This window comes from Mustelus asterias, chromosome 18, assembly GCF_964213995.1.
Source record: "Mustelus asterias chromosome 18, sMusAst1.hap1.1, whole genome shotgun sequence".
Taxonomy (NCBI): domain Eukaryota; kingdom Metazoa; phylum Chordata; class Chondrichthyes; order Carcharhiniformes; family Triakidae; genus Mustelus; species Mustelus asterias.
Window position 1 is genome coordinate 51,567,345 of NC_135818.1, and position 26,583 is coordinate 51,593,927.

General features: G+C 40.7%; 1 protein-coding gene across 1 annotated transcript; it reads right to left on the bottom strand.

Annotated features, from left to right (window-relative positions):
• Positions 1 to 2,679: 2,679 nt before the first annotated feature.
• Positions 2,680 to 20,215, bottom strand: psmc6 (proteasome 26S subunit, ATPase 6). The gene is made up of 14 exons (XM_078233923.1): positions 20,060 to 20,215; positions 16,067 to 16,146; positions 15,940 to 15,979; positions 15,792 to 15,844; positions 12,466 to 12,533; positions 11,942 to 12,056; positions 11,762 to 11,849; positions 10,790 to 10,851; positions 10,548 to 10,671; positions 10,225 to 10,286; positions 8,067 to 8,187; positions 7,878 to 7,958; positions 3,423 to 3,494; positions 2,680 to 3,212 (listed from the first exon to the last, which is right to left on the bottom strand). The coding sequence occupies exons 1-14, from the start codon at positions 20,142 to 20,144 to the stop codon at positions 3,094 to 3,096; spliced, it is 1,170 nt and encodes a 389-aa protein (XP_078090049.1). The 5' UTR covers positions 20,145 to 20,215; the 3' UTR covers positions 2,680 to 3,093.
• Positions 20,216 to 26,583: the final 6,368 nt, after the last annotated feature.

A 26,583-nucleotide genomic window follows, 5' to 3' on the forward strand; every position in this document is an offset into this window, starting at 1 on the left:
ATGTAACCCCACCCCCCAGAAAGTAACCCCTTAAAACACTCCCATTGACCCCAGAATGTAACCCCACCCCCCAGAAAGTAACCCCTTAAAACACTCCCTGACCTCCAGTGTGACCCCACTGAACCCCTGAAAATAACTCCCGAAAACCCTCCTGACCCCAGAAATGTAACCCCATTGACCCCAGAATGTAACCCCACTGACCCCCAAAACTCCCAGAAAGTAACCCCTTAAAACCTTCCCACTGTCCTCCAGAATGTAACCCCACTGACTCCCCCAAATCCTCCCCCACTGACCCCCCAGAAAACAACCCTCTAAAACCCTCTCACTGACCCGACTGTAACGCTACTGACCCAACTCCCCACTTACCCCCCAAAACCCACAGCAAATAACCCCCTCAAACCTTCCCACTGTCCCCAGAATGTAACCTACTGACCTCAGAATCCCCCCACACACTGATCTCTCAAAAAGCCCCACTCACTGACCCCATCCCTACCCTCCCGAGACTCCCCAGAACATATCAACCCATCACAGACCCCCAGAACCCCCTACTCACCCTAAAACCCTCTCCAACCCACTGACTTCTCAACCATTCTACTAAGCCACCGCACCCACCCCACATCAGTCAACTATTCACTGATCCCTAATCCACATCTATCAGTCATGACCTCAAACATCAATCGCTCAGACAACCGCATCCCCAGCACTCATTGTCGGAACGGCGGTTAAACGTGAGTTCAGACTTGTGCTCTGCAGAGATGGAGCGCAAGTTCAAGTTTGCGTAGTGGTGGTTGGAGATCGGCGGTTGAGCTCTGACAGTAGAATCTCAGGAGTTGAAGAGCATGGAGGTCTTTTTGTGTTCTCCTTGGTATGTAGTTTGCTTCGAATAAATAATTCAATTACTTTCAATTGCCAAGTGACTGTAGAACCTCACAATTATTACGATTACCAAATAAAATTTACCTTTACAACAGAAAGTTCATGTTTGTATTAGATAACATCCTGTTTTCTAGAATAAACAAATATTACAAAGTATTGCAAAATTTAAAAGTACTGTATATGAGATCTAATGAAAAATAAATCTTCTAATTGAAATGTCTATCATGTTATTAAGTAACTTCTACATTGACTGTCAAGGCTGGAAAATTCATAAATGCATTTCTACTGGTATTCAGGGATTTGCACCATATTGTGTGAGCTCCATCCCACCAAGAAATCAATTTTTAAAAGTTGCAATCCTCCAATAGTAGTACATTCAATTACAAGTTTCGTTTCTACGGTAAATCTAATTGACTTAAGGATTACAAGTAACAATCAAGGACTTGGTCCCCAATGTTTTAACCAATTAATGCAACATCCAGCTAGTCTCATATTGAAGAGCGATAGGCCAAAATCTTCTCTTGACCACTATCTGCGATACACTGATAACTCTACTAGAAATACAGATGTTTTCCATTAAATAAGGGCACAGTAGTTAGCACTGTTGCCTTACAGCGCCAGGGACCCAAGTTTGATTCTCGCCTTGGGTGCCTGTTTGTGTGGAGTTTGTACATTCTCCTAGTGTCTGCACCGGTTTCCTCCCACAGTCCAAAGATGTGCAGGTTAGGTGGATTGGCCTTGCTAAATTGCCCCTTAGTGTCCAGAAATGTGCAGGTTAGGTGTATTATTAATGCTAAATGCATGGAATTACAGGTTGGGGTGGAGGTGGGGAGCAGCGGAGATGGCCCACAATTGGACAGCGGCGGGATCTTCTGATCCCACCACTATCAGTGGGGTTTCCCATTCTACACACCCTCCATCACAGGGTTCACCATCGGCGGGACGGGAAGATCCGCCAGCGAAATACGACTGGAAAATTCCAGCTTATACTTCAAGACTTCTTCTGATTTTAAAACTCAAGTTTGACTGGAATTCTTTTCACTTCAACAACTGGACAAACCATTTGACTATATATGTGGATTCTGAGTATATGTACTTTGCCGACTTTTAGTGTTAAAAAAAACATGCAAAAGCGGGTGTTAAAGACTAGAAGGGCATGTCCTCTCACCTTGCGAGAATTTGACATCGCCCTTGTTTTTATCCAAGAGGATTGAAAGGAAAATGGAAACTGAATTCTCGAAGTTTCGTTTCAGACAAATGGTTACATTTATTAGATGTTGTTGTGCATTTAAAAACTGTGCAGCGAGAAAACATGTGATCATTAACACTTCTGATCATAATTTCTTTATTAACAGTGAAAACACATTGTCTTTTTATAGCGACTCACTTCATTTTGCTTGTACATATTCCACTAGAACCCATTCTCTTTAGAATAAATGATCAGGCTAAATGAATGAACTCTTTCTGTACAAACGCCGAGAAAGTGAGTAGATATTAAACAGAGCGTTTGGTTTTTGTTTTTATGGACATTTATTTTTATTAAACACTAAGAGTTGGCAAACTTACAAAGCGCACTAAAAGGCAAATGTTCTGCCATGGTCTGGGACCACGTATTGAAAATGCTGCAGCCCCAGTCTCTAATCATCCATCCTATCTCACCAGATCCTAAATTTTCTATCCGGTGCTCTGTTCCCAATGTTAATAAGTCAGTGTCCTCGGTTAATGCTACTTAAAACATCGACTCACCATGAAAATGCCACAGGACATTTGCAAGCATTGGGTAATCATTCAACAGATAGCTGGTCACGTTCTTGTAAATTTAAATTTTATTGAGGCCTAGGGAAAATGAATCAAATTGATCAAAAACCTATAAACTTGTATATTGAGCATCGCATCACAAAGGCTTCAAGTGTCATTTGGGTACAAGAGAATACATTACACTGTTAAGACAGTTATGTCTCAATGCTGACATCTGTTTTTTGGAAACATTTTCAACAAAATATTGTTGCCAGCAGCCAAACTGTGGCTTAAAAAACAAGTCATTACATATATAATGCAGCAGAACATCAAAGTTAGTGGTCACTTACTGTCTGCAGCATGGTATTATATAATAGTAATGAATTACAGTATAGAACAACAATCAGATTCCTCTCTCTTTTGTATGCTATTTAAACCCCTTTAAAACTGTACAATTACAGTTAACTAAGTGGGGCTGTATTATACAGGTTTGTAGTCAAGCTTGGATTCTAACTTCTTGGAGTCAGCAACTTTGCGAACAGCCTTCATAAAGTCTTCCTGGATAACATAGTCACGATCAGCACGGATTGCAAACATACCTGAACAAGAAAAGTTTGAAATGAATATTTACTTTCAAATTACGAGAGCAAGCAAATGATGTTCCAAAATGGACAAAAAAATTACATTGTCTTAAGTGTAAATCACTTCACATTTGTTGTATACAGCGTGATAAAACAATGTATATATATTATATAAAATATTAATATATTCCAATGGCTACTTAAAGTTGAAATGACTTTCAAATATACCTGCTTCAGTGCAGACATTTCTCAAATCTGCACCATTAAATCCATCTGACAGTTTCACAACTGCTTCATAATCTGTAAAATTAACCAAAAGATGCATTAGCTTGAATAAAGTTAATGATGTGAATCAATTTGTAAAGAATGAATAAAGTCACCATTAAAAGGGAATTATAAAAAGTTGTTTTCATCTATTTGGCCCTGAACTGTCAGCAGACCACCTGTAGCCATTGGACTCTATTTAATGGGCTGCCGTGCTCCTCTGCCCCACAACCATTCTACACTTGGCAGAATGTTGGTTGGCTCAGGGCGAGACGCCTGCCCCACCTTGGGAAGATCCAATTGGCCCTCAGTTCCATTGTTCCAGCAGCAGCAGATTGGAGCTGTGACCATTGTTGGAACTAACCGCAGGGCTCTGTATTGGGACCTCTGCTGTTTGTGATTTATATAAATGATCTGGAAGAAGGAGTAACTGGGGTGATCAGTAAGTTTGCGGACGACACAAAACTGGCAGGATTTGCAGATAGTGAGGAACATTGTCAGAGGCTACAGAAGGATATAGATAGGCTGGAAATTTGGGCAAGGAAATGGCAGATGGAGTTCAATCCTGATAAATGTGAAGTGATGCATTTTGGTGGGAATAATGTAGGGAGGAGCTACACGATAAATGGAAGAACCATAAAGGGTGTAGAGACGCAGAGGGACCTGGTGTGCAAGTCCACAGATCTTTGAAGGTGACGTCACAGGTGGAGAAGGTGGTGAAGAAGGCATATGGCATGCTTGCCTTTATAGGACGGGGCATAGAGTATAAGAGTTGGGGTCTGATGTTGCAGATGTATAGAACGTTGGTTCGGCCGCATTTGGAGTACTGCGTCCAGTTCTGGTCGCCACACTACCAGAAGGACGTGGAGGCTTTGGAGAGAGTACAGAGGAGGTTTACCAGGATGTTGCCTGGTATGGAGGGGCTTGGTTATGAGGAGAGATTGGGGAAACTGGGGTTGTTCTCCTTGGAAAGACGGAGGATGAGGGGAGACTTAATAGAGGTGTATAAAATTATGAAAGGCATAGATAGGGTGAACGGTGGGAAGCTTTTCCCCGGGTCGGTGGTGACGTTCACGAGGGGTCATAGGTTCAAGGTGAAGGGGGGGAGGTTTAACACAGATATCAGAAGGACATATTTTACACAGAGGGTCGTGGGGGCCTGGAATGTGTTGCCGGGCAAGGTGGTGGAGGCGGACACACTGGGAACGTTTAAGACTTATCTAGACAGCGATATGAACGGAGTGGGAATGGAGGGATACAAAAGAGTGGTCTAGTTTGGACCAGGGAGCGGCGCGGGCTAATTGTTCCTTGTTTCTCGTTTCAAGGCTTCATTCTATGATCATCTTGCTGGTGCCAGTACAGAGCGAGACTGTGGATAGTTGGGAACCTGTCTCGGGGGCAGGGAATTCATATGGTGTTCATGGAAGTGGAAATGACTAGGGTTGGGAAGCATTTTCCGATCAGGGCCAGTGTGATCTCCTGGACTCGTTTCGATCGCCTCAGGGGGTCGGAGAGGAATTTCCCAGATTTTTTTTCCCCATATTGGCCCTGGGGTTTTCACTCTGGGTTTTCGCCTCTCCCTGGAGATCACATGGTCTGGAATGGGGGGGTGGGGGTGAGTTAATAGGTTGTGATGAACAAAGCATCGTAGCTGTGAGGGACAGCTCGGTGGATAGGATATTGGTATGTAGATAGGCTGGAAAATTGGGCGGGGATCCTGGATTCAGGATTCAATCCTGGACCGGGGAGCGGCGCGGGCTTGGAGGGCCGAAGGGCCTGTTCCTGTGCTGTATTGTTCTTTGTTCTTTGTACAGTCAGTCCTCCGAAGAAGAGGTTACGGAGACCAAACTGAAAGCAAGAAAGAAGGCTGGCAGCCTCCATTTGAGGGAGGCTGGGGACCGGGTTTTAAAGACATTTACACTGTAAAATTTCCAGATACTGATCTTTAACTTGGTTCATGGAGCTGAAGTATTTGTTTTGACAGCCACAGGGGATCATCAATAGATCTACCTATGGGCTTCATGGAATACGAGTTGCTTTATTGAACAAGTAGAGGCTTGCCCAATGGGAAGCAGCCAAGGGTTTTTAAGTCTGTAACTTTACCAGGACCAGAGTTGTAGGTTCTGAGGTGAAGACTACCTGACTGTAAGCCAAGGGAACGGCCTTTTCCTTTGGTTCACAATATGGGGCGTTGGTGTCGGAAACTGGTGTCTGGTTGAATTACTACATTGGCGACGAGGAGAAAAATTATTCTTTTCCTCCATCATTCCCTCCAGACGACCTCTGAACATCAAGAATTTTTCCGGTAAGAAAAGACCATTATGCATCCTCACAGGAAATCCAAGCCCTATGACACCAGTGGGGAAGACTGGGCCCAATATACTGAGTTCATGCATTACTTCTTCTATGCCAACAACATTGAAGAAAGCAAAAAGCATAAAAGTGATATTGCTAACATTATGCGAGGCACCGACTTTCAGTGTGATAAGAAGTCTGACCTATCTAGATGTCCCGATTCAAAAACTTTTAATGAACTATAGACCTGGTAAAAATCCACTACAACCCAAAGCCCCAGGTAATTCTCCATCGATGTTGCTTCAACGTGACTGGGAGAACCCCTGGAAAACCTGTCTCTGAGTTCTTGGCTAGGTTGCAGAAATTAGTTGAACACCACAAATTCAGACTGCCTCTTAAAGAAATGTTACGGACAGGTTGGTATGTGGCATAAATGACCTAACCATCCAAAAGAAACTGTTGGCAGAACCCAATTTTGACTTTAAAAACAAACAGTTGAAATAGCCTCGTCACTTGGGAATGCGGAAATAGGGGCTCAGGAGCTACAAGGGGCATCAGGCAGAAATGTCTTCCAACTAGGGGGAGGGACCTCATGCAATCAGTCCTCACTGGACAGTGCATGTGTCAATCAGGTATCAAAGGGTCCTATTCGAAATAGGAACCTGTCACCACTAGACAGTCAAGGAACAGCAATGCCAACATTAAGAGTATTAAAGAACATACTGTAGGAAGATGTAGTTGTCAGTGGACAGATTACTGCAAACAGTGTCAAAGGACATAGCCACTGCAATGTTTCAGGAACAGGCAAAACACATGCTGCCTTGGAAGGAAGCCAAGGCTGGTACCTGAGCATACAATGCAGGTATCCTTTTTTTCCAGGGACACTACAACTGGACCGTACTGTAACAACAAAGGTTATCCCGATAATGGTGGAATTACAAGTAAATGACCATGGAGATAAATGATGTTAGAGATAAACACGGGAGACGCAGTTTCAGTTATTGGAGAATTAGGTTGATTGGCCATGCCACATTGCCCCTTAGTGTCAGGGGATTATCAGGGTTAGTATGTGAGCTACGGGTGTAGGGCCTGTGTAGGATTTTTGCCAGTGCAGGCTCGATGGGCTGAATAGCCTCCTTCTGCACCGTAGGGATTCTATGACTCTATTCCATAAACAGACTGATAAGCACCTCCAATCGGGCATCCAACTCCTAAGGTTGGAAGATACGAAGACCAGGCTAGCCACCTACGTGGGGGAACCTTTACAAATATAAGGCACTAAAGTGGCCCCAGTGACTTATAGACTACAATCAGCCCATCTTCCACTCACTGTTGTACGGGGTACAAACCAAGCCTTATGGGGCAGGATTAGCTCCAGCAGACTTGGCTCAACTGGTTTGAGGTCTTCAGGAAATCTTGGGGTACTGTATGAGGCTGTCAGTAGATACCCTGAAGGTTTTCAGGGGGGCCTGGCAAAAATAGAAGGAGCCATGGCCAAGATCTACATTGACCCTGACATTACATCTAGGTATTTCAGAGCCTGGCCAGTCCCTTACTCCATGCTGGAGAAGGTGGAAACTGAACTAGGGTGCCTCAAAAGCTTGGGTATAATAAGGCCGTTGCAATTTGCAGAATGGGCCACGCCTGTAGTCTCTGTTCTTAAACCTGACAAATCGGTTTGTCTTTGCAGGGCCTATAAACAGACGGTCACTTGGGTCTCCATTGGTAATATTATCATAGTAGCTACTAAAACCTCCCAGAAAGTCAATGCTGAAAAAGCCAGTTGGTCTCTGGATATCTACTACAATGCTATTTGTCACTGCATTTTCTTGGAGCGGCCTTTGCTTTGGTTCACGATAATGAGTGTTGGTGACAGAAACCGGCATGTTGCTAAATTACCACAGTATTCATACCAGTTTTAGGTTATACCAATATCAGTGACATACTGGAGCCTCAGCAAACTCCATCATATAATGACTGGACAGAGGTTCTACCATTAAACCATGACATTAATTCTATTATCAGCCATAATACAACAGACAATAATTGTATTAGAATTCCATATCGTTTGCACTTTTAATAAATTTGGTTTACATGTGCAAAAGGTGGAAGATCTTAGCATACCTATTTCACCATGCTTTGTGATGGGACCAGCATGGATCTTCAGAATATCCAATCTTGCTTGCTCATTTGGAAGTTCAATATCTGGAAGTGCAGATTTTAATAAAATTTAGTTAGTTACATTGTCTTGCAATATTTTATTTAGATATAATGACTTTTCTAAAACAATCTCAACCTTGACATGATACTTACGAATCTTTCTATCAAGTCTGCCAGGACGCAACAAAGCAGGATCCAATGTATCTGGTCTATTTGTAGCCATTATCATTTTAACTCTATGTAGAGTATCAAAGCCATCCATTTGATTCAACAGCTACAAAGTAATGTAGTTAGGTCATCAATTTTGTTCAGAATACAAGCACTTAGTCTCAAGTCATATATGGAGCAGTACACACACAAGTGCCACTCTTATGTAGCAGTACAAAATGGCCTTCTCTACCTTATATACAAAATGATTTTATATAAATGATGATTATTTTATATAAGCAGCATTGTGTGACTTCATAAGTCACTGCGGATAGTTGGGAACCTGTCTCGGGGGCAGGGAATTCAGATGGTGTTCGTAAAGCAGAAGTGGAAATGAATAGGGTTGGGAAGCATATTCAGATCAGGGCCAGTGTGATCTCCTGGACTCGTTTCGATCGCCTCAGGGGGTCGGAGAGGAATTTCCCAGATTTTTTTTTCCCCATATTGGCCCTGGGGTTGTCACTCTGGGTTTTCGCCTCTCCCTGGAGATCACATGGTCTGGAATGGGGGGGTGGGGGTGAGTTAATAGGTTGTGATGAACAAAGAAAGCATCGTAGCTGTGAGGGACAGCTCGGTGGATAGGATATTAGGATGTAGATAGGCTGGAAAATTGGGCGGGGATCCTGGATTCAGGATTCAATCCTGGACCGGGGAGCGGCGCGGGCTTGGAGGGCCGAAGGGCCTGTTCCTGTGCTGTATTGTTCTTTGTTATAAGTGTAAATTTGAGCAGTAGATATGTGATTCACCATTTCATGGATACAATTAAATAAGCTACAAACGCTGATACATGTTGAGAGTAGAGGGGGAATTCTGTCACACAAAACCTTCTATAGCAACAGTCTTGAAATAGTAACTTCCTGGATAATTATTTTCTTACACTCCAGTCATAAATGAGGCTCACTATACAGCAGCAAATTGTCAGATTGGAGTATTTACACATTTATCAATGGTGTTGGATCAGTCTTGAAAACCCATGATAATGAGCTGATTATTAATAATTAAGAAAAATAGTATCATACCAATCTGTTACCCTTTAGTGAAGGATAACTGAAAAGTTTGGCTTAGCTGCAGGGTACAGTTGCACATCGACTTATAGTTTTTAAGTAAACATAGTAAGCAATGCTATATTAGTAGCGAATGCAGATTTGAGGTCACAATAAAGTCAGCTATTGATCAAATGGCCTACTCCTGCCCTGCTCCGAATTTGTATGTTCATACACATAAGTGTGACGGATGCCGTGTAGGGGAGGGTAGAAAGGAAAAGTTGTTGGTGAGCTGCTTCTTTCATCTATTTATCTTTATCTGCAGAAATATTAAGTTCTAGGGCTACTATGTTTAGCAATATATTAAATGATAAATTTTGTTCAAAGTACAAATTTTCAGGAGGACAAATAACCAACATAGAAGGAGGAGGAGAAGGATTGGACTATTGACAGCTTGCATGTAATATTCCCGATTGCCTACATTTTATGACAATTTACAAAAGACTGCCAATAAATGCAATCCTAAATAATAATCCTTGGAGAGACAAAGGATGAGAGATGACCTGATAGAAGTGTACAAGATGTTGAGAGGTATAGATCGAGTGGATTCTCAGAGGCTTTTTCCCAGGGCTGAAATGGCTGCTACGAGAGGACACAGGTTTAAGGTGCTGGGGAGTAGGTACAGAGGAGATGTCAGGGGTAAGTTTTTCACTCAGAGGGTGGTGGGTGAGTGGAATCGGCTGCCGTCAGTGGTGGTGGAGGCAAACTCGATAGGGTCTTTTAAGAGACTTCTGGATGAGTACATGGGACTTAATAGGATTGAGGGTTATAGGTAAGCCTATATATAAGCCTAGGCACATGACCGGTGCAACTTGTGGGCCGAAGGGCCTGTTTGTGCTGTATTTTTTCTATGTTCTAATAGGAATTATTAACCATGTTCAAATGGTTTCCACGTATTTGTCGAAAATTATAAATCAAGTTACAGGCTGTGTCTATAATTTAAGTTAAATTAAGGCGGTCATGTGACTGTCTCCCTGCCTGCCAGCAAACCCTGGGTGGTTCAACTCATTATTGACAATGCATATCTCCAATATTTTAAATCATAAATATGATGTCCTCACCTCCATGAGGGTTCTCTGAATCTCTCGGTCAGCTGAGGTACCTTCAGAGAAACGGCGACCACCTGCAAAACAGTGATTGTAACAGGTTTCACTGTAGTTTTAAGATTCAGTTTAATTTTGAAACTAAGCAAAAGATTTATAGCAAGAGTATCATGTTTCAAAAGTTTAAAAGATTGGACTATTTCATCGTGTGATGGAACACCAGGTTGAATCAAAGAACATAGTCGTAACACGATTTTGCATTGATTTCAAATAAAATCAAAATTCAACTGCAATTCTTGCTACAAATTAATTACTTGAAAAGACAGAGGAAGCAAGCTTACCAATAGCATCTATCTCATCCATAAAAATGATACATGGTTGATGATCCCTGGCATAGTTGAACATTTCCCTGATTAAACGAGCACTTTCACCGATGTACTTATCCACAATGGAGCTGGAAACAACCTATTAAAAAAGTTTTAAAATCTTCAATTTCACAAATGAATGAAGTCTTCTTGCTAACATTCAATACTATACCCTATTTAGTTCAAAACATATCAAGTTAGATTTTTCTAGAACGTACCTTTAAGAAGTTGCAGTCTAACTGACTAGCAACAGCTCTTGCTAGGAGCGTTTTCCCTGTACCTGAAAAAGATAAAAATCACAGACATCTTTCCCGTCCAAAATATAATAATTTCACCTCATGGTTATGAGATTTCTTAAACCTATTTTCTCCCCATTATTGCATAGTTTGTGTGTTTACCAATTCAAACTTGTGTTATTATTAATCATTTTAAGATTTCTTTCTGCTACACATCGCTTCTCAGCTAAACTGACAGCCTAAAAAACACAGTTTCTTCTCTTGATTGACTGCTAGGATTGGAATGGATGACTCATCCTCCAATGTCTACTCCCCTACAGTGATGTGCACACTTTCTGACCAACTGAGATTGGTGGTGGGAATCCGAAACTCTGCCTGAAAGGGTCATAGAGGTGGAAACCCTCACAACATTTAAGAAGCACTTGCATGAGCACTTGAAATGCCGTAGCATACCAGGCTATGTACCAAGTGCTGGAAAATGGGAATAGAATATAGGTGCTTGATGGCCAGTGCAGACTCGCTGGGCTGAAGGGCCTCTTTCTGTGCTGTAAATTCTCTGATCGGTGAATATTTTCAGACTGGCTAAAGCAACAATGTGGTACTCCGCTATACCATTTTGGGGGGGGGGGTAAAGAATATCCATAGAATTATAGAATTACTTGTATTGAGAGATAAATTGTATGAGTTACAAGACTCAACTAATATTCTTGCATCTAGACATGGGTAAAGGAAACTTCAACAATAATACTGAAAACTTTAGGTCATAGTAGATCCTCCCTAAAAGAAATTCACAACTCAAAACCAGGAATAACCCTTCCCAATAATAAGGTGGTATGATTATTTAAATATTACAAAGCATTCATTTATTTCAGTTTAATACACTAGGGCTAATAGGATGGATCTCTAACTACTCAAAAGTAATTTCATTCAAACAGCCAAGGTGCAGTTGTTTACCTGGTGGTCCATAAAGTAGGCATCCTTTTGGTGGAATGATTCCTACACGCTGGAACAGTTCTGGGTTTGTAAGTGGCAGCTCTATGACCTGCAACCACAGAACAATTTCAATTTAAACAAAACAGCTTTACAGAGCACAGTTCAATATTTCTCTTAATGCAACAAATTTAGTTAACATACCTCTCTCAATTCCCTAATTTGTTCAGCCAGTCCACCAATCTCTGAGTAAGTAACATTTCCTGGATCTTCATGAGACATGTTATACACCAATGGGTCCACTTCTCTTGGCAAATACCTGTTACACAAGTACAATGCAATTATAACTTCCCAATGGATTGGACTGTAACCACAGGGTTATTTATATTCATAAATGTTATTCGACCATGCTCAAGCCAAAATGCAAAACAGAATCTTTAACCTGTAATAAGACTACCTTCATCATCCCACAAACCCAAAATTGCTCCTTAATAATGAACAGCAGAACACCTTTTGTTCAAAAAAAACACACTAAAGGAACTGCACCATTTAACAAGAAGTGTCCAGGCATTTAAAAAAAAACTTGTTCACGAATAGCAGGCAGACCAAATCAAATCTATCAGGCTATACTGTAAGCACCTCTTGTTGATATTCTTGAAATATTGCAATAGTCCCTAACTGAACTTAATTTTTATGACTGAACAAAAGGCTTACATTACAACACCTACCTCATTATAGTCAGAGTTGTCATATCCAGGGCAACTCTAGTACCAGGTTTCAACTTACTTTTTTCAAGCTGTATTCATGAAACAAAAAAAAAACACTATCAGAAAATGCAAGTTTTTTAAAAAACAAGCTCATGGCTTTTGTTTGAAAAAAATAATTAAACATCACTGCCCCTTAACAGTATTAGCATTTGAAAAGAATTTATCTTCCTTGCTCAATCTTTTTGTCTGATAATGGCACTGTAAAATGCCGTGAGATACTTATCCAGGTCAGAGGCGTAATATAAATGGAAGTATTTCTTGTTTCTCATTAAATTGTTATAAAGCCTTTTACATCATATTTACTACAGTGATTCCAGTGATTAGGGATTACAATTACATGAATAGACTGGAGAAAATTGGCTTGTGCTCCTTAGAGCATAGAAATCCAAGACAGAGTTGTTTAAAATCATGAAGGGCTCAAATCTAGAAAAAAAGAGAAATAATTTCCAATAGCCTAAAGTTCAACAATCTGAAGGTTGGTACAAAAATCAGAAGCAACCTGATGAGAAAAGAATGGTTAAGATTTGGAATGCCCTGCCTGATAGGGTAATGAATACAGATTCAATGTTATGATTCGGATGAATACTTGAAAGAGCAAAGACTGCAGGAATATAGGCAAAGAGCTGGGGAGAGGGGCTAGTTGAATTGCTCTTTAATGTAGACTCGACAGACCACTGTCCTTCTTGTGTTGCATTATTCCATAATTCTATGATATATTGTCATAACATGTTCCAAGAGATGCACAAGATATCTTATATTGAAATAAGACCAAATCTTTAATCAATGGCATCATCTTAGCCATGTTTCTATCATTAGAGCACCCACTTAAACACAGCATTTTGTAATGCAACCTTGGATCCTAATATTTCTCATCCCACTGTTTAGAGCTGCACAATGCATCCATAATCCAAATTACAATGTTGGTCAATTTAAAAGTCATCCATCCAAGACAGATCTTTTAACTTTAAATCAATAAATTAGGATCATGATTTTCTGGACAAATATTTAAACAAAGTGATTATTGGAATTTTACCTGGACTACTTCCATTGTATACATTCCACATCACTAATATGTCCAGGTAGTACTTAGCTACAACAAAGTTTTTTTAATAAGTTGAAGGCTAAAGTTTATAGATTAGGAGACAATTACATTTTTAAACAAAGGACTTGTTCGATGTCTGCACGTTCAAATGAAAAAAAAACAATTTCTTTTAACATTTGTGCATGCAAAAATAAGCAAAGCTGGAGTTAGGAAGACAGATGACTTTTAAGTTGAAAACAGTTATCAAGTAGAGGCAATGTTATTTACAAAACAACATTACACAGATATCTTGATGGCACAGATGATCATTAGACATTTTTGATATAGTCAGTGCATTTACAGATTAATAGAAGCAATTGGGTTGGGGAGAGAAGCGAGTGAAAGTCAATCTAAGTATCGGGAAATAAATAATTCTGACTCAGTTAACAACAACTAGTGTACAACGCTCTGTTTAGATGTTTTGTTATGAGCAGCCTGCTGATTAAAATGTGAGATACCTTTAGATTTTCTTGTATGGTTGTGCACGTACAGTATCTTACGGGGAATTACACGAGTACTGTGTGGTACAGGCATGTAACTTAGCAGGAAAAATGTTTATATGCCACCATTAAAATGGCAAGACATCCCAAGACACTTCACAGGCCATTCTCAAATAAGATTTAACATCTATCCACATAAAGAGGGAGAAGGACAGGTGACCAAAAGCTTGGAGGAAATATTAAAGAAGGAAATTCAAGAGTTTGGGGCCCAGAAAGTTGAAGAGGCTGCAGAGAAAGATACCAGGTTATTGGGAAAATAAGGTGTGGGTTAATTTGGGATAGCTTTCATTAAAAGCTCTCACATAAATGATAAAACAAGCAGGCTTTATGCTGTAAATATCTACAATTCCATGATCAATTAGAATCAAAAATATTGGCAACCCTTTTATATTACATTAACATTGAAACTATATAAGGCTCACAGAAATCTACCAAGATACAGAATCAGAGTAATGGAAACATGGAAATAATTGTAAATGCACAATGTAAATATTTTGAAACATTTGAATTTTTTCAGTTTCTCGATATAATTAGAGGGGAAATATTTTAAGAAACATCTCACAGCTGACTATTGCCTCATTCACACAAAATTCACAGATACCAGTTGTGCTATTTTTATGGCAGAAAATTTTAAAAATCATTATATATTCCACTAGTAAGGCACAGCTGACTCAAGTCAGACCATATCAATATCTTCCACCAAATGATTTTGATGCAACTTTTGGACTCATATTTCAGCAGGTAGTAAATTTGCTTTGGTACAAAAATGACACCACCAGATTATTTTCTCTAAATGTTACCGATGTATTACTAAGAACAAATTAATTATCAAAGTTCTGTGCATAAATGAATTGACCATTCATAATATGGGGGACAGGTAGGAAAGTGGAGTTAAGGCCACAATCAGATCAGCCACAATCTTATTGAATGGCAGAACAAGCTTGATGAGCCAAATAACCTACTCTTGCTCCTATTTCTTATGATATGAAAAACCATTGTAGACTGGCAGGGTAGCTTCTCAATGGCAAAGGCTACATAGAAAAGGATGAATGTTACAAGGTTATGACAATTTCTGACAATGGTGCTGTTTACGTAAGTAGAGATACCTACGTATTTTAAAAACAATATGATCAGTAGAGATTAGGATAATACCTACCTAAAAAGTCAACTGTCTATAACTAGAAGAAGAATTCAACCTACTGGTTTGGCTTTTTAATCTCTTGTTGGCTGGTTCACAAGTGACAGACTTTCAGTGATACTGACAAAGACCTCTCTAATGAATAAACCTGTTTGGTAATTCAGCTTGAATCGAGTGTCTGCTAAGAGTTACACTTTCTCAGCAAGAGCAAACCGTGCAAAATCCGGTCCCCGTTGTTTAATACAACAATCATGGTACCAGCTCAATTTTTAAAAATTAAATAATGAACAATTTCCCCTTCCTAAAGCAGAAGTCATGAGGGCAATGGTCACATCCCAAATGAGGCATCAGCTCATTCAGCACAGACAAGCAATTATAGTTGGAAATGTTTGGCTTGTATGATCTGGCTATAGACTGTGGTTCAGGGTGGTGGTGGGGGACATGTAGCTGACAACTTAGCAACCCGATTCTTTCTCCTTCATGAAAGTAATTAAACAAAACATGTTTTACCGAGAGGTGTATGGGGAAAGTAAATGGCTCAAACAGTATACAATCTTGAATAATTTACCTGCCGTCGACAGCCAACAACATATCGTGGTCCATTTGTAGCCTTCACAATAACTACACAGGAAAAAATTAGATAGACAATTTTAATTGCTTTAATTATGGCAGTTAAGGTGAATTGCAATCACCAGCAATTAAGCTGCAATACTTACATTTCTCTTCTGTAAGCTGTTTCAGCACTTCGCCAACAATCTGAGGAAAACAAATTATTATTTATCTTCAGCAGGAACTGCAGAAAAACACCCATTGCCATTTGCTGAAGGAATCATAAACTCTTACCTGTCCAACACTCTGAAGAGCTTTGAGGTCATTTTCAGATTTTTCATACTGCTTGGTTAGTTCCTTCAGTTGTTCTCTTACTGTATACAAGTAAAAGGTTTGCACTTTAATTTTACAAGATTGATAGGCTTATAAGTAGGCACTCCAGTGGCCTCTTTACAGCACAGGTGAAGGAATGTGTTCTTCGTGTCTGTGCTGGTCCTTTGGTAGAGTTATCCAATTAATCCTACCCTTCTATTCTTTCCCCATAGACTGATATTTTTTGTTGCTTTCAGTGATTTATCTAATTTTTTCTTCAGAAAATTAATATTCAATTTGCTTCCACCACCCTTTCAGACAGTGCATGTCTGTTCACAACAAATTGTTATGCAAAAAAAAAACTCTTACCACTTCTGTCCTTTTTTGCTAATCACCTTAGAACTATATACTCTAGTTGGTAACCCTTTTGCAACTGGAAATAGGATTTCGTTAATTACCCTTTCAAAGTTGTTCAAAATCATGAAGGGTTATCAAATCTTTTCTTAACCTCTCAGCTCTAAGCAGCATAACCTCAGCTTCTCCAGTCTCTATATTGCAAGTTACATTTATGCCACACATGCTAGGCAATGACTATCTTCAAGAGAGAATCAAATAATCTCCCTCTGACATTCAACAAGATGATCATCGCTGAGTCCACCATCAATATCCTGGGGGTCTCCATTGACCAAACATTAATTGGATCAGCCACATAAATACTGCGATTTATAAGAGTAGGTCAGAGGTTGGGAACCCTGTGGCAAGTAACTCGCCTCCTGACTCCTCAAAGTCTGTCCACCATTTACAAGGCACAAGTCAGGAGTGTGATGGAATACTCTCCACTTGCCTGGATGAGTGCAGCTCTAACAACATTCAGTCTTTCCACCACCAATGCACAGTAACAGCAGTATGTACCAAATTAAAAATGGACCACAGCAACTTGCCAAACTTCCTTCAACAATATCTTCCAAACCTCCAACCTCTATCATCTAGAAGGAAAAGGGCAGGAGACACAAGGGAATACCATCACCTGCAAGCTTCCTTTCAAACCATACACCTCTATTTCGCCATTCCTTCACTGTCATTGGGTCAAAAACCTGGAACTCCCTCTCTAACAGCATTGTGGATCTACCTAAACCACATGGACTGCAAAGGCTGAAGAAGGCAGCATTATCATCTCGAGGGCAATCAGGGATCGGCAACAAATGCAGACCCAGCCAGCAACACACTCATTTCATGAAAGAATTTTTAAAAACTGAAATTCCCCATCATTAATACCATTGTAGTAAATCTCTGTGCATCCTCTCCAAGGCCTCGACTTCCTTCCTAAATGTGGTACCCAGAATTAAACATAATATCCCACCTGAGCCTGAACTAGTTCTTTATAAAGATTTAACAGAACTTTCTTGCTTTTGTACTTTATCTCTCTATAAAGTTGAGAATTGTATGTGATTTTTAAAAAACTATTTTTAGTTAAACTAAGTTGGGTTAAATAGGATAATTGCATTGTTTTGGTACAGTGAGAGAAATTGTCCTAAAATAAGTTTTGTCGAGCAATTTTCCACATAGAGCATATTGATACGACAAAAAGCAAAATACTGCTGTTGTCGGAAATCGCAAAAAAAAACAAATCCCTGAAGTAGGGGCTGTGTGCAAATCTTTAACGTGGCTGTCTACTTCACAGATGCTGACTGGCCTGCTAGTTACAGTTTTCATTTTCATACACTGGCTAGTATATTAAATTACTATTGGGCACAACATTTTTATAAATGTCTTATGAAATAAATGCAAAATCAAAGTAATGGAGCAACCCAATCACATGAAAATTTAATACACCCTGGCACCCCTCCATCCAAAACAATTTGTTAATACATCACACAGTTAAAGCAATATTTCAAAATCAAAATATAAATCTAAAGTAGATCACTGCATTCAAAATTACATCCTCAGCATGAACACCCTGCACTCAACCTGCAAGCAAGTAGGATATAAATAGCTTTCAAAGAGTCAACACAAACGATATCCTATTTTATATAATTATATGAATTAATGTGCAAGGTAGAGCATCAAACCATTCAGGGATCACTGTTGAGAAGCAGAAAATTTCTTAGGAACACACCTCAGTATCTATCCAATTAATCAAGAACCAAGTTTTATTTTAATTCATTAAGATGTGTGAGCATCACTGGCAAGGCCAGCACATAGTCTATCCCTATACAACTGAGCAGCTTGCTAGACTATTTCAGAGGGCAGTTAAGAGTCAATCGCTTTGCTGTGGTCTGGATTCACATATAGTAAGAAGTTTAACAACACCAGGTTAAAGTCCAACAGGTTTATTTGGTAGCAAAAGCCACACAAGCTTTCGGAGCTCTTAGCCCCTTCTTCAGGTGAGTGGGAATTCTGTTCACAAACAGAGCTTATAAAGACACAGACTCAAATTACATGAATAATGGTTGGAATGCGAATACTTACAACTAATCAAGTCTTTAAGAAACGAAACAATGTGAGTGGAGAGAGCATCAAGACAGGCTAAAAAGATGTGTATTGTCTCCAGACAAGACAGCCAGTGAAACTCTGCAGGTCCACGCAACTGTGGGAGTTACAAATAGTGTGACATGAACCCAATATCCCGGTTGAGGCCGTCCTCGTGTGTGCGGAACTTGGCTATCAGTTTCTGCTCAGCGACTCTGCGCTGTCGTGTGTCGCGAAGGCCGCCTTGGAGAACGCTTACCCGAATATCAGAGGCTGAATGCCCGTGACCGCTGAAGTGCTCCCCAACAGGAAGAGAACAGTCTTGCCTGGTGATTGTCGAGCGGTGTTCATTCATCCGTTGTTGCAGCGTCTGCATAGTTTCCCCAATGTACCAGAGGCATGGTACATTGGGGAAACTATGCAGACGCTGCGACAACGGATGAATGAACACCGCTCGACAATCACCAGGCAAGACTGTTCTCTTCCTGTTGGGGAGCACTTCAGCGGTCACGGGCATTCGGCCTCTGATATTCGGGAAAGCGTTCTCCAAGGCGGCCTTCGCGACACACGACAGCGCAGAGTCGCTGAGCAGAAACTGATAGCCAAGTTCCGCACACACGAGGACGGCCTCAACCGGGATATTGGGTTCATGTCACACTATTTGTAACTCCCACAGTTGCGTGGACCTGCAGAGTTTCACTGGCTGTCTTGTCTGGAGACAATACACATCTTTTTAGCCTGTCTTGATGCTCTCTCCACTCACATTGTTTCATTTCTTAAAGACTTGATTAGTTGTAAGTATTCGCATTCCAACCATTATTCATGTAATTTGAGTCTGTGTCTTTATAAGCTCTGTTTGTGAACAGAATTCCCACTCACCTGAAGAAGGGGCTAAGAGCTCCGAAAGCTTGTGTGGCTTTTGCTCCCAAATAAACCTGTTGGACTTTAACCTGGTGTTGTTAAACTTCTTACTGTGTTTACCCCAGTCCAACGCCGGCATCTCCACATCATGATTCACATATAGGCCAGACTAGCTGAAGACAGTAGATTTCATTCCCTAATGCAACATTGGAACCGTTGGATTTTTACAATAATCCAGCTGTTTCATTGATACATTTCTATTAGTGGAATTTAATTCCAAATGTATTTAATTAATTGAATTTAAAGCCCCGCCAGCTTCCAGGATGAACTCATAGTTCCAGATTAGCAGCCCAGAAGGCTGGTAGTTGCGATCAACTATTTGCCACTGGGATCCAGAATAGAGTCCGGATCACTTCACACCTGCATAAAATTTCCTACATGATACATTTTAAGGGGCTGAATCGCACTCGAAGCCTGGGGAGCAGAAGCAGGCCGGCACCTGAACCTGCCATTCACTCGGCCCCGGCTTCATCCAACATGACAAAGCGAGTCGGCGCTGGCTCTGCTCCTGCTCGTTCGCACAACGCACGGAAGCCGCGTTCGCACCACAGCCCGCCGGAGAGAAGGGAAACATGGAAAACGCACACTCTTTCAGGCGGCCGTCGATCTCTTTGTGCTCCAGTAATTTCTTCCGATAATCCTGAAGCGCCTTCTCCCTCGGATCCGCCATGTTGATGCTCGGCACTGAGCAATGCCTGATGGGATGAGGGCCAGCCGCAGCATTTGACGACGAGTCCCTGTTGGCATAAGAGTGGACGCAGACCGAGGAGATTCCGTACCTCCGACGGCTACCGCCACTAGGGACTGGAGGTATAGTGGCTCGTGTGTGACTCAGTCCGCGCACCTAGTTTGCACAGGCGCACTTTCCGCTCTCCACCCAGACTTTACAATCATAGAAATCATAGAAACCCTACAGTGCAGAAGGAGGCCATTCGGCCCATCGAGTCTGCACCGACCACAATCCCACCCAGGCCCTACCCCCACATATTTACCCACTAATGTACACATCCCAGGATTCTAAGGGGCAATTTTTAACCTGGCCAATCAACCTAACCTGCACATCTTTGGATGTGGGAGGAAACCGGAGCACCCGGAGGAAACCCACGCAGACACGAGGAGAATGTGCAAACTCCACACAGACAGTGACCCGAGCCGGGAATCGAACCCAGGACCCTGGAGCTGTGAAGCAGCAGTGCTAACCACTGTGCTACCGTGCCGCCCATGATTGTTGTTTCAGAGTCAGCCTGAGCTGCCTAAACAAAACCATTAGCAATGCTTCCATTTAGAATTTATTGAAAGGGATGTGAATGATAAAGGTATGGGGAATTCTGAAGGCAACAATCTTGAAAATTGTGATTTAATAATTTATCAGATACATTTTGAGGACCATTGTTATTTTGCCTTTCAAGCCAACATTAATACTCAAGGAACCTAGATACAATGGGCCGAATGGCCTTCTCTTGTTCTGTAAACGTCCAGGAATCAATGACCAATAGAAACATCTAAGAAACTGAAACTGCAATAAAGGACAGTGAGCATGGATTCTAAAGGTCATGTTTGACCAACCTTATTGGATTAAGTTTATTTATTAGTGTCACAAGTAGCCTTACATTAACACTGCAATGAAGTTACTGTGAAAATGCCCTAGTCGCCACATTCCAACACCTGTTCGGGTACACTGAGGGAGAATTTAGCGTGGCCAATGCACCTAACCAGCACGTCTTTCGGACTATGGGAGGAAACCAGAGCACCCGGAGGAAACACACACACACACACACACACAGGGAGAAGGTACAGACTTCACACAGACAATGTGGAGATTCCAAGCCAGGAATCGAACCCGAGTCCCTGGCACTGTGAGGCAGCAGTGCTAACCACTGTGCCACCATGCCACCCACGAATTATTTGAAGAAGTGACAAAAATGGAGTATATAACATACAAGGGATATCAAAGATAATCCAAAACCAGTTATATTAAAAATAACAAGCTGTTCTAGGAACAATGTGGGCCCCTTGAAAACTGATTATGGTGATATTGCCACTTAATGTAAGGATATGTTGGTATGTTAAACGATCCCTTTGCATCAGGTATTTGCAATAGAGGAAGAGGATAACACACTAGACATTTCAAGGAAATGAATATTGGATCACCAAAAACAAAATAAATGTAAGCAATTACAAAAATAATGACACTTAAGAGTGACAAATTCCCAGGAACAGATGGTTTCCATTTCAGATTAAAGGGTGATTTGATAGAAATTTTCAAGCTATTAAGGAGAACCAATAAGGTACATAGAGAGAAAGTGTTTCTGCTGGTTGGTAACGTAGGCCTTGGGGACATAGTATAAAAAATAAAATCAGAAATTAAGATAGGGAACACTGCATGCAAAGGGTCACAGAAGTCTGGACTTTGTCCCCCTAATTGCAAGTGATGTTCGGTCAATTGTTAATTTTAAATCATTCTTTTTTGTTAACCATAGTATTAAGGCACATAGGCAAAGTTAATTACATGGAGTTTGGTCACACAGCCATGATCTTATTGAATGAGGGAACAAGCCTGAGGGGCTCAATGGCCAATTACTTTGTAATAGAAAGGGTAGATAAAGGTAATAAAGTGGACATAATGTATTTGAATTTCAAAAAGTCTTCAATAAGGTATTTAGTAGACTAAGGTCAGAAAATGTGAAGTCTGGTTCGATTCCCGGCTTGGGTCACTGTCTGTGTGGAGTTTGCACATTCTCCTCATGTCTGCGTGGGTTTCCTCCGGGTGCTCTGGTTTCCTCCCACAGTCCAAAGATGTGTGGGTTAGGTTGATTGGCCAGGTTAAAAATTGCCCCTTAGAGTCCTGGGATGTGTAGGTTAGAGGGATTAGCGGGTAAATATGTGGGGTGGGATTGTGGTCGGTGCAGACTCGATGGGCCGAATGGCCTCCTTCTGCACTGTAGGGTTTCTATGACTTCTAAGTTAAAGTTTTTTAAAGTTTATTTATTAGCGCCACAAGTAGGCTTACATTAGCATTGCAATGAAGATACTGTGAAAATCCCCTAGCCGCCTCACTCCGGCGCCTGTTTGGGTACACTGAGGGAGAATTTAGCATAGCCAACCCACCTAACCACACATCTTTCAGACTGTGGGAGGAAACCGGAGCACCCATGGAAACCCATGCAGATACAGGGAGAACATACAGACTTTGCACAGACAGTGATCCAAGCCAGGAACTGAACCTGGGTCCCTGGTGCTGTGAGGCAGCAGTGCGAACCACTGTGCCATCGTGCTGCCCCCATTATAGGATGGATGTCAAGCTGTTTGCAAAGGTGAAAGAGAGTAGGAATCAAAAATAATTACTCAGATTGGCAAATGGTTGGAAGTGGTGTTCCAGAACAATCAGAGCTGGAATCACTGCCATTTCAGCATTTATATAAACAATTTGAACTTGGGAATTGGAATTTACAAATGACACCAAATTGTAGGCGTTGTTAATACAGAGGATTGTAATGATCCCAGTAGAGACTGAAGTTTTAAAAGGCTTTTGAATTTCGGGACACTGACTGGAAAGATCACACAATATTTCTTGTAAGACTTTTACTGTAACAAAAAAACTAACTACAATGTTGACTAAACACTATTTTGCAGGCAACTTAAGCTTTCGACTACGGTAAAGTTTCACCATTTACTTGTAAAAATTACTGAAATACACTGCCATGGTTATACTTTATGCTGTCCCTTTTGTGAATATTCTCCCAGAACCAGTCCAAAGCTATTTTCTATTACCAATGGCCTGCATTTTATCTCCTTTTTCAACTGGATAACTTCTAAGCCACTGCTGACTTTCACAGTGCATGTTTCCCTGGAGATTCTTCTCCCCAGCCAAAGATGGCAAGTCTTCCAACCTAGTTTAAATCCTCATGAACTTGATCTCTTTAATTGAACAAAAGCTTCCACTGCCTTTTATGTGGTGAATAATAAAGATAGCATTTTCTCTTTTATATGATCAGGGTGGCTGCCTCTATCTTTTTGCTCTCTCTCTCTCTGAGATTATTATCGACTCTCATGTCTGTGAAGTTCAGGAATATGTTAAGAAACCTGCAACCCAATATCACAATGGCTTTTTATTAACTTTTCCATTCTAAAGCACATCCCCACAGCAATATGAATCAAATGGGCATTGTGTCCAGGTAGAATGCTAATCAGCTGTCCTCTGGCTCCTAACTTCATTCTATCTTGGAACCTAAAAGACAGTTTTAAGCAAAACCATTTCAATAACCTAATATCACCCTGTGAGACCTGGAAGCTAAAGGTCTATGCACGGCCAACACGGATGCTCTTGCCATTGCCTACAGGTATGAATATATTTCACCTTCTTTCCAGTAAATCAACTCCAGCTCCCCTTTAACATTTAATGACCAAAACAACCTCATTTCGGGTCTGTGTGGAGTTTGCATGTTCTCCCCGTGTCTGCATGGGTTTCCTCCGGGTGCTCCATTTCCTCTCACATAGTCCAAAGGTGTGCAGGTTAGGTGCATTGGCCATGCTAAATTCTTCCTCAGTGTACCTGAACAGGTGCCAGAGTGAGGTGACTAGGTGATTTACACAGTAACTTCTTTGCAGTGTTAATGTAAGCCTTACTTGTGACTAATAAATAAAGTTTATTTTACTTTGCTTGGGTTATGTGGAGTGAGGATAAGGGTGGGAATGCATGCTCCCATTAAAAATTACAAAAATAAGGTAAGACTTGGAAGTATTGACAAGGAAGTTGAATAACAGAACTTTTTCATGTATTATATTACAAAAAAGTCATAGAAACATGTTTATGTTTGTTTTTGTATATTTGTACAATAATAATCATTTTTGTTGTTTAATTCTTTAATGTAATAAGAATCTTTCTCAGGGTTCCTTTAGTATTCTTGGTAGGTCAAAAGGGTTCCACAGCTGGAAAAGTTTGGAAACCGAGTCTTAGAAACATAGAAAAACTACAGCACAAAACAGGCCCTTTGGCCCCACAAGTTGTGCCGAACATATCCCTACCTTTTAGGCCTACCTATAACCCTCCATCCTATTAAGTCCCATGTACTCATCCAGGAGTCTCTTAAAAGACCCTATTGAGTTTGCCTCCACCACCACTGACGGTAGCCAATTCCACTCGCCCACCACCCTCTGTGTGAAAAACTTCCCCCTAACATTTCCCCTGTACCTACCCCCCAGCACCTTAAATCTGTGTCCTCTCGTAGCAGCCATTTCCACCCTGGGAAAAAGCCTCTGAGAGTCCACCCGATCTATGCCTCTCAACATCTTATATACCTCTATTAGGTCTCCTCTCATCCTATGTCTCTCCAAGGAGAAAAGACCGAGCTCCCTCAGCCTATCCTCATAAGGCATGCCACTCAATCCAGGCAACATCCTTGTAAATCTCCTCTGCACCCTTTCAATCTTTTCCACATCCTTAAATTAAATTACAGTCTAAATTACAGTCCCAAATCATAACCATCTTATAAATGTCATATTTGTAACAAGACAACTGCAGAAAGATATTAATAAACTTATTGAATGGGTGTGTGATTGGCAGATGAACAATATAGATAAGTGTGAGGCTTATATTTTCATAGGAAGAATAACTAGGCCACATACTTATTCAAACTATATGTCTAAATAGAAGAACATAGAGACCTGGGGACAGATACAAATGCCTGAAAGTAGTGGTGCCAGGTTGATAAAGCCATAAAAAACACCACTGAGTTCATTTCCAGTGGGATAGAATTGAATAGCAGGAGACTTTGCAAAATTTGTCTAGAACCTTGGTACTTCAAGGACTATGAACAGTTCTGGTTTCCATATTGTAAACAGAAGAGTCATTGCAGAAGATGCAAAAGAGATTTACTGGAATGGTACCAGAAATGAGAGGATATAGCTATCAGAAAATGTTGAACAACTGGGGCTATTTACTTTAGAAAAGATATGATTGAGGGGTGATATGATAAGAGGTCTTTAAGGTTATGAAGGGTTTAATAGAGCAGATGTAGGGAGGGTGTTTGCACTTGTGGGTGAAACCAGAACTAGTGGTCATAAACATGAAGTGGTTATTAATAAATCACCAGGCAATTCCGAGGAAATTTCTGTATCTTTAGAAGGTGGTTAGAATGTGGAAGTCACGACAAGGAGTAGTTCAGGTGATTTACATAGTTGCACTTAAAAGAAAGCTGGATAATTTATATGAGGGAAAACAAATACAGGACATGTTACTGGACTCAGATGGAGAAGGATGGGAGGAGGCCGTGTCAAAAATGAACACCGGTGTACACCTTTTGGGATAAATGGTCTACTTCTGTGCTGTAAACACATACAAATTAATTTTGGACTGGAAACAGCAAGCAGGACATCCATATATTCAGATATTTAAAGGGAGTTTACAGATTTTATTTCTCTTTTCTAGCATTTGCAGTTTTTCCTCTATTTTTCTAGCAGCTAATTAGTGTTATGCGGTAGCAAGCCATATGGCTTCAATGGGTTACATTCCACCAGGTACCTATATACACACACACACACACACAGACACTGGTGGGGGAGGCCCATCAGCTTTCACTTTTAACAACATGCCTAAGTTGGTTTAGACACATTAGATGTGTTTTTTTAAAGAAGAGAATGTACATTTCAATCATACCAAAATAGTCTTTTAAGCCTGGTTATAGTTTGCGTGTGTCGGATAACTAGTGGAACATAAAAAAACAAGAGCAGGCATGGCACTCTAAGAACCTTCACAGAGATGCCTACAGCAACCAAAGGACCCACTGATCTGTGGTACTCCAGTGAAGAATTGAAGTCTGGATATGGAGACTGTGAATGGTGTGTCTATGATCCAGTGACCCAGGTGATAAAATTGCAGGATGGGCTGAATTAACTTCAAATTCTCAGGTGCTTATTTCTCTGTTATTTATTCTTATATAATTAATAGCATTGAGCCAAACCTTTATCAGAACTAAATCTAAAGCCTTGATTCCAGTAGTACAGATGCATAAGATATAGGCATGTTATGAAAAATTAGTAACCCTATATTAAAAGTGTGACTTTGAGAATTTAACATGGTTAAACTTGCAATCTCATCTGAGAGTTCAAAT

Coding starts and splice junctions, on each gene's coding strand:
- psmc6 (XM_078233923.1), bottom strand. CDS start 20,144: ATGGCGGATCCGAGGGAGAAGGCGCTTCAGGATTATCGGAAGAAATTA. Junction 10,852..11,761: donor CCTACTTTATGGACCACCAG/GTAAACAACTGC, acceptor TATCTTTTTCAG/GTACAGGGAAAACGCTCCTA. Junction 10,287..10,547: donor GGATGAGATAGATGCTATTG/GTAAGCTTGCTT, acceptor ACTGTTTTGCAG/GTGGTCGCCGTTTCTCTGAA.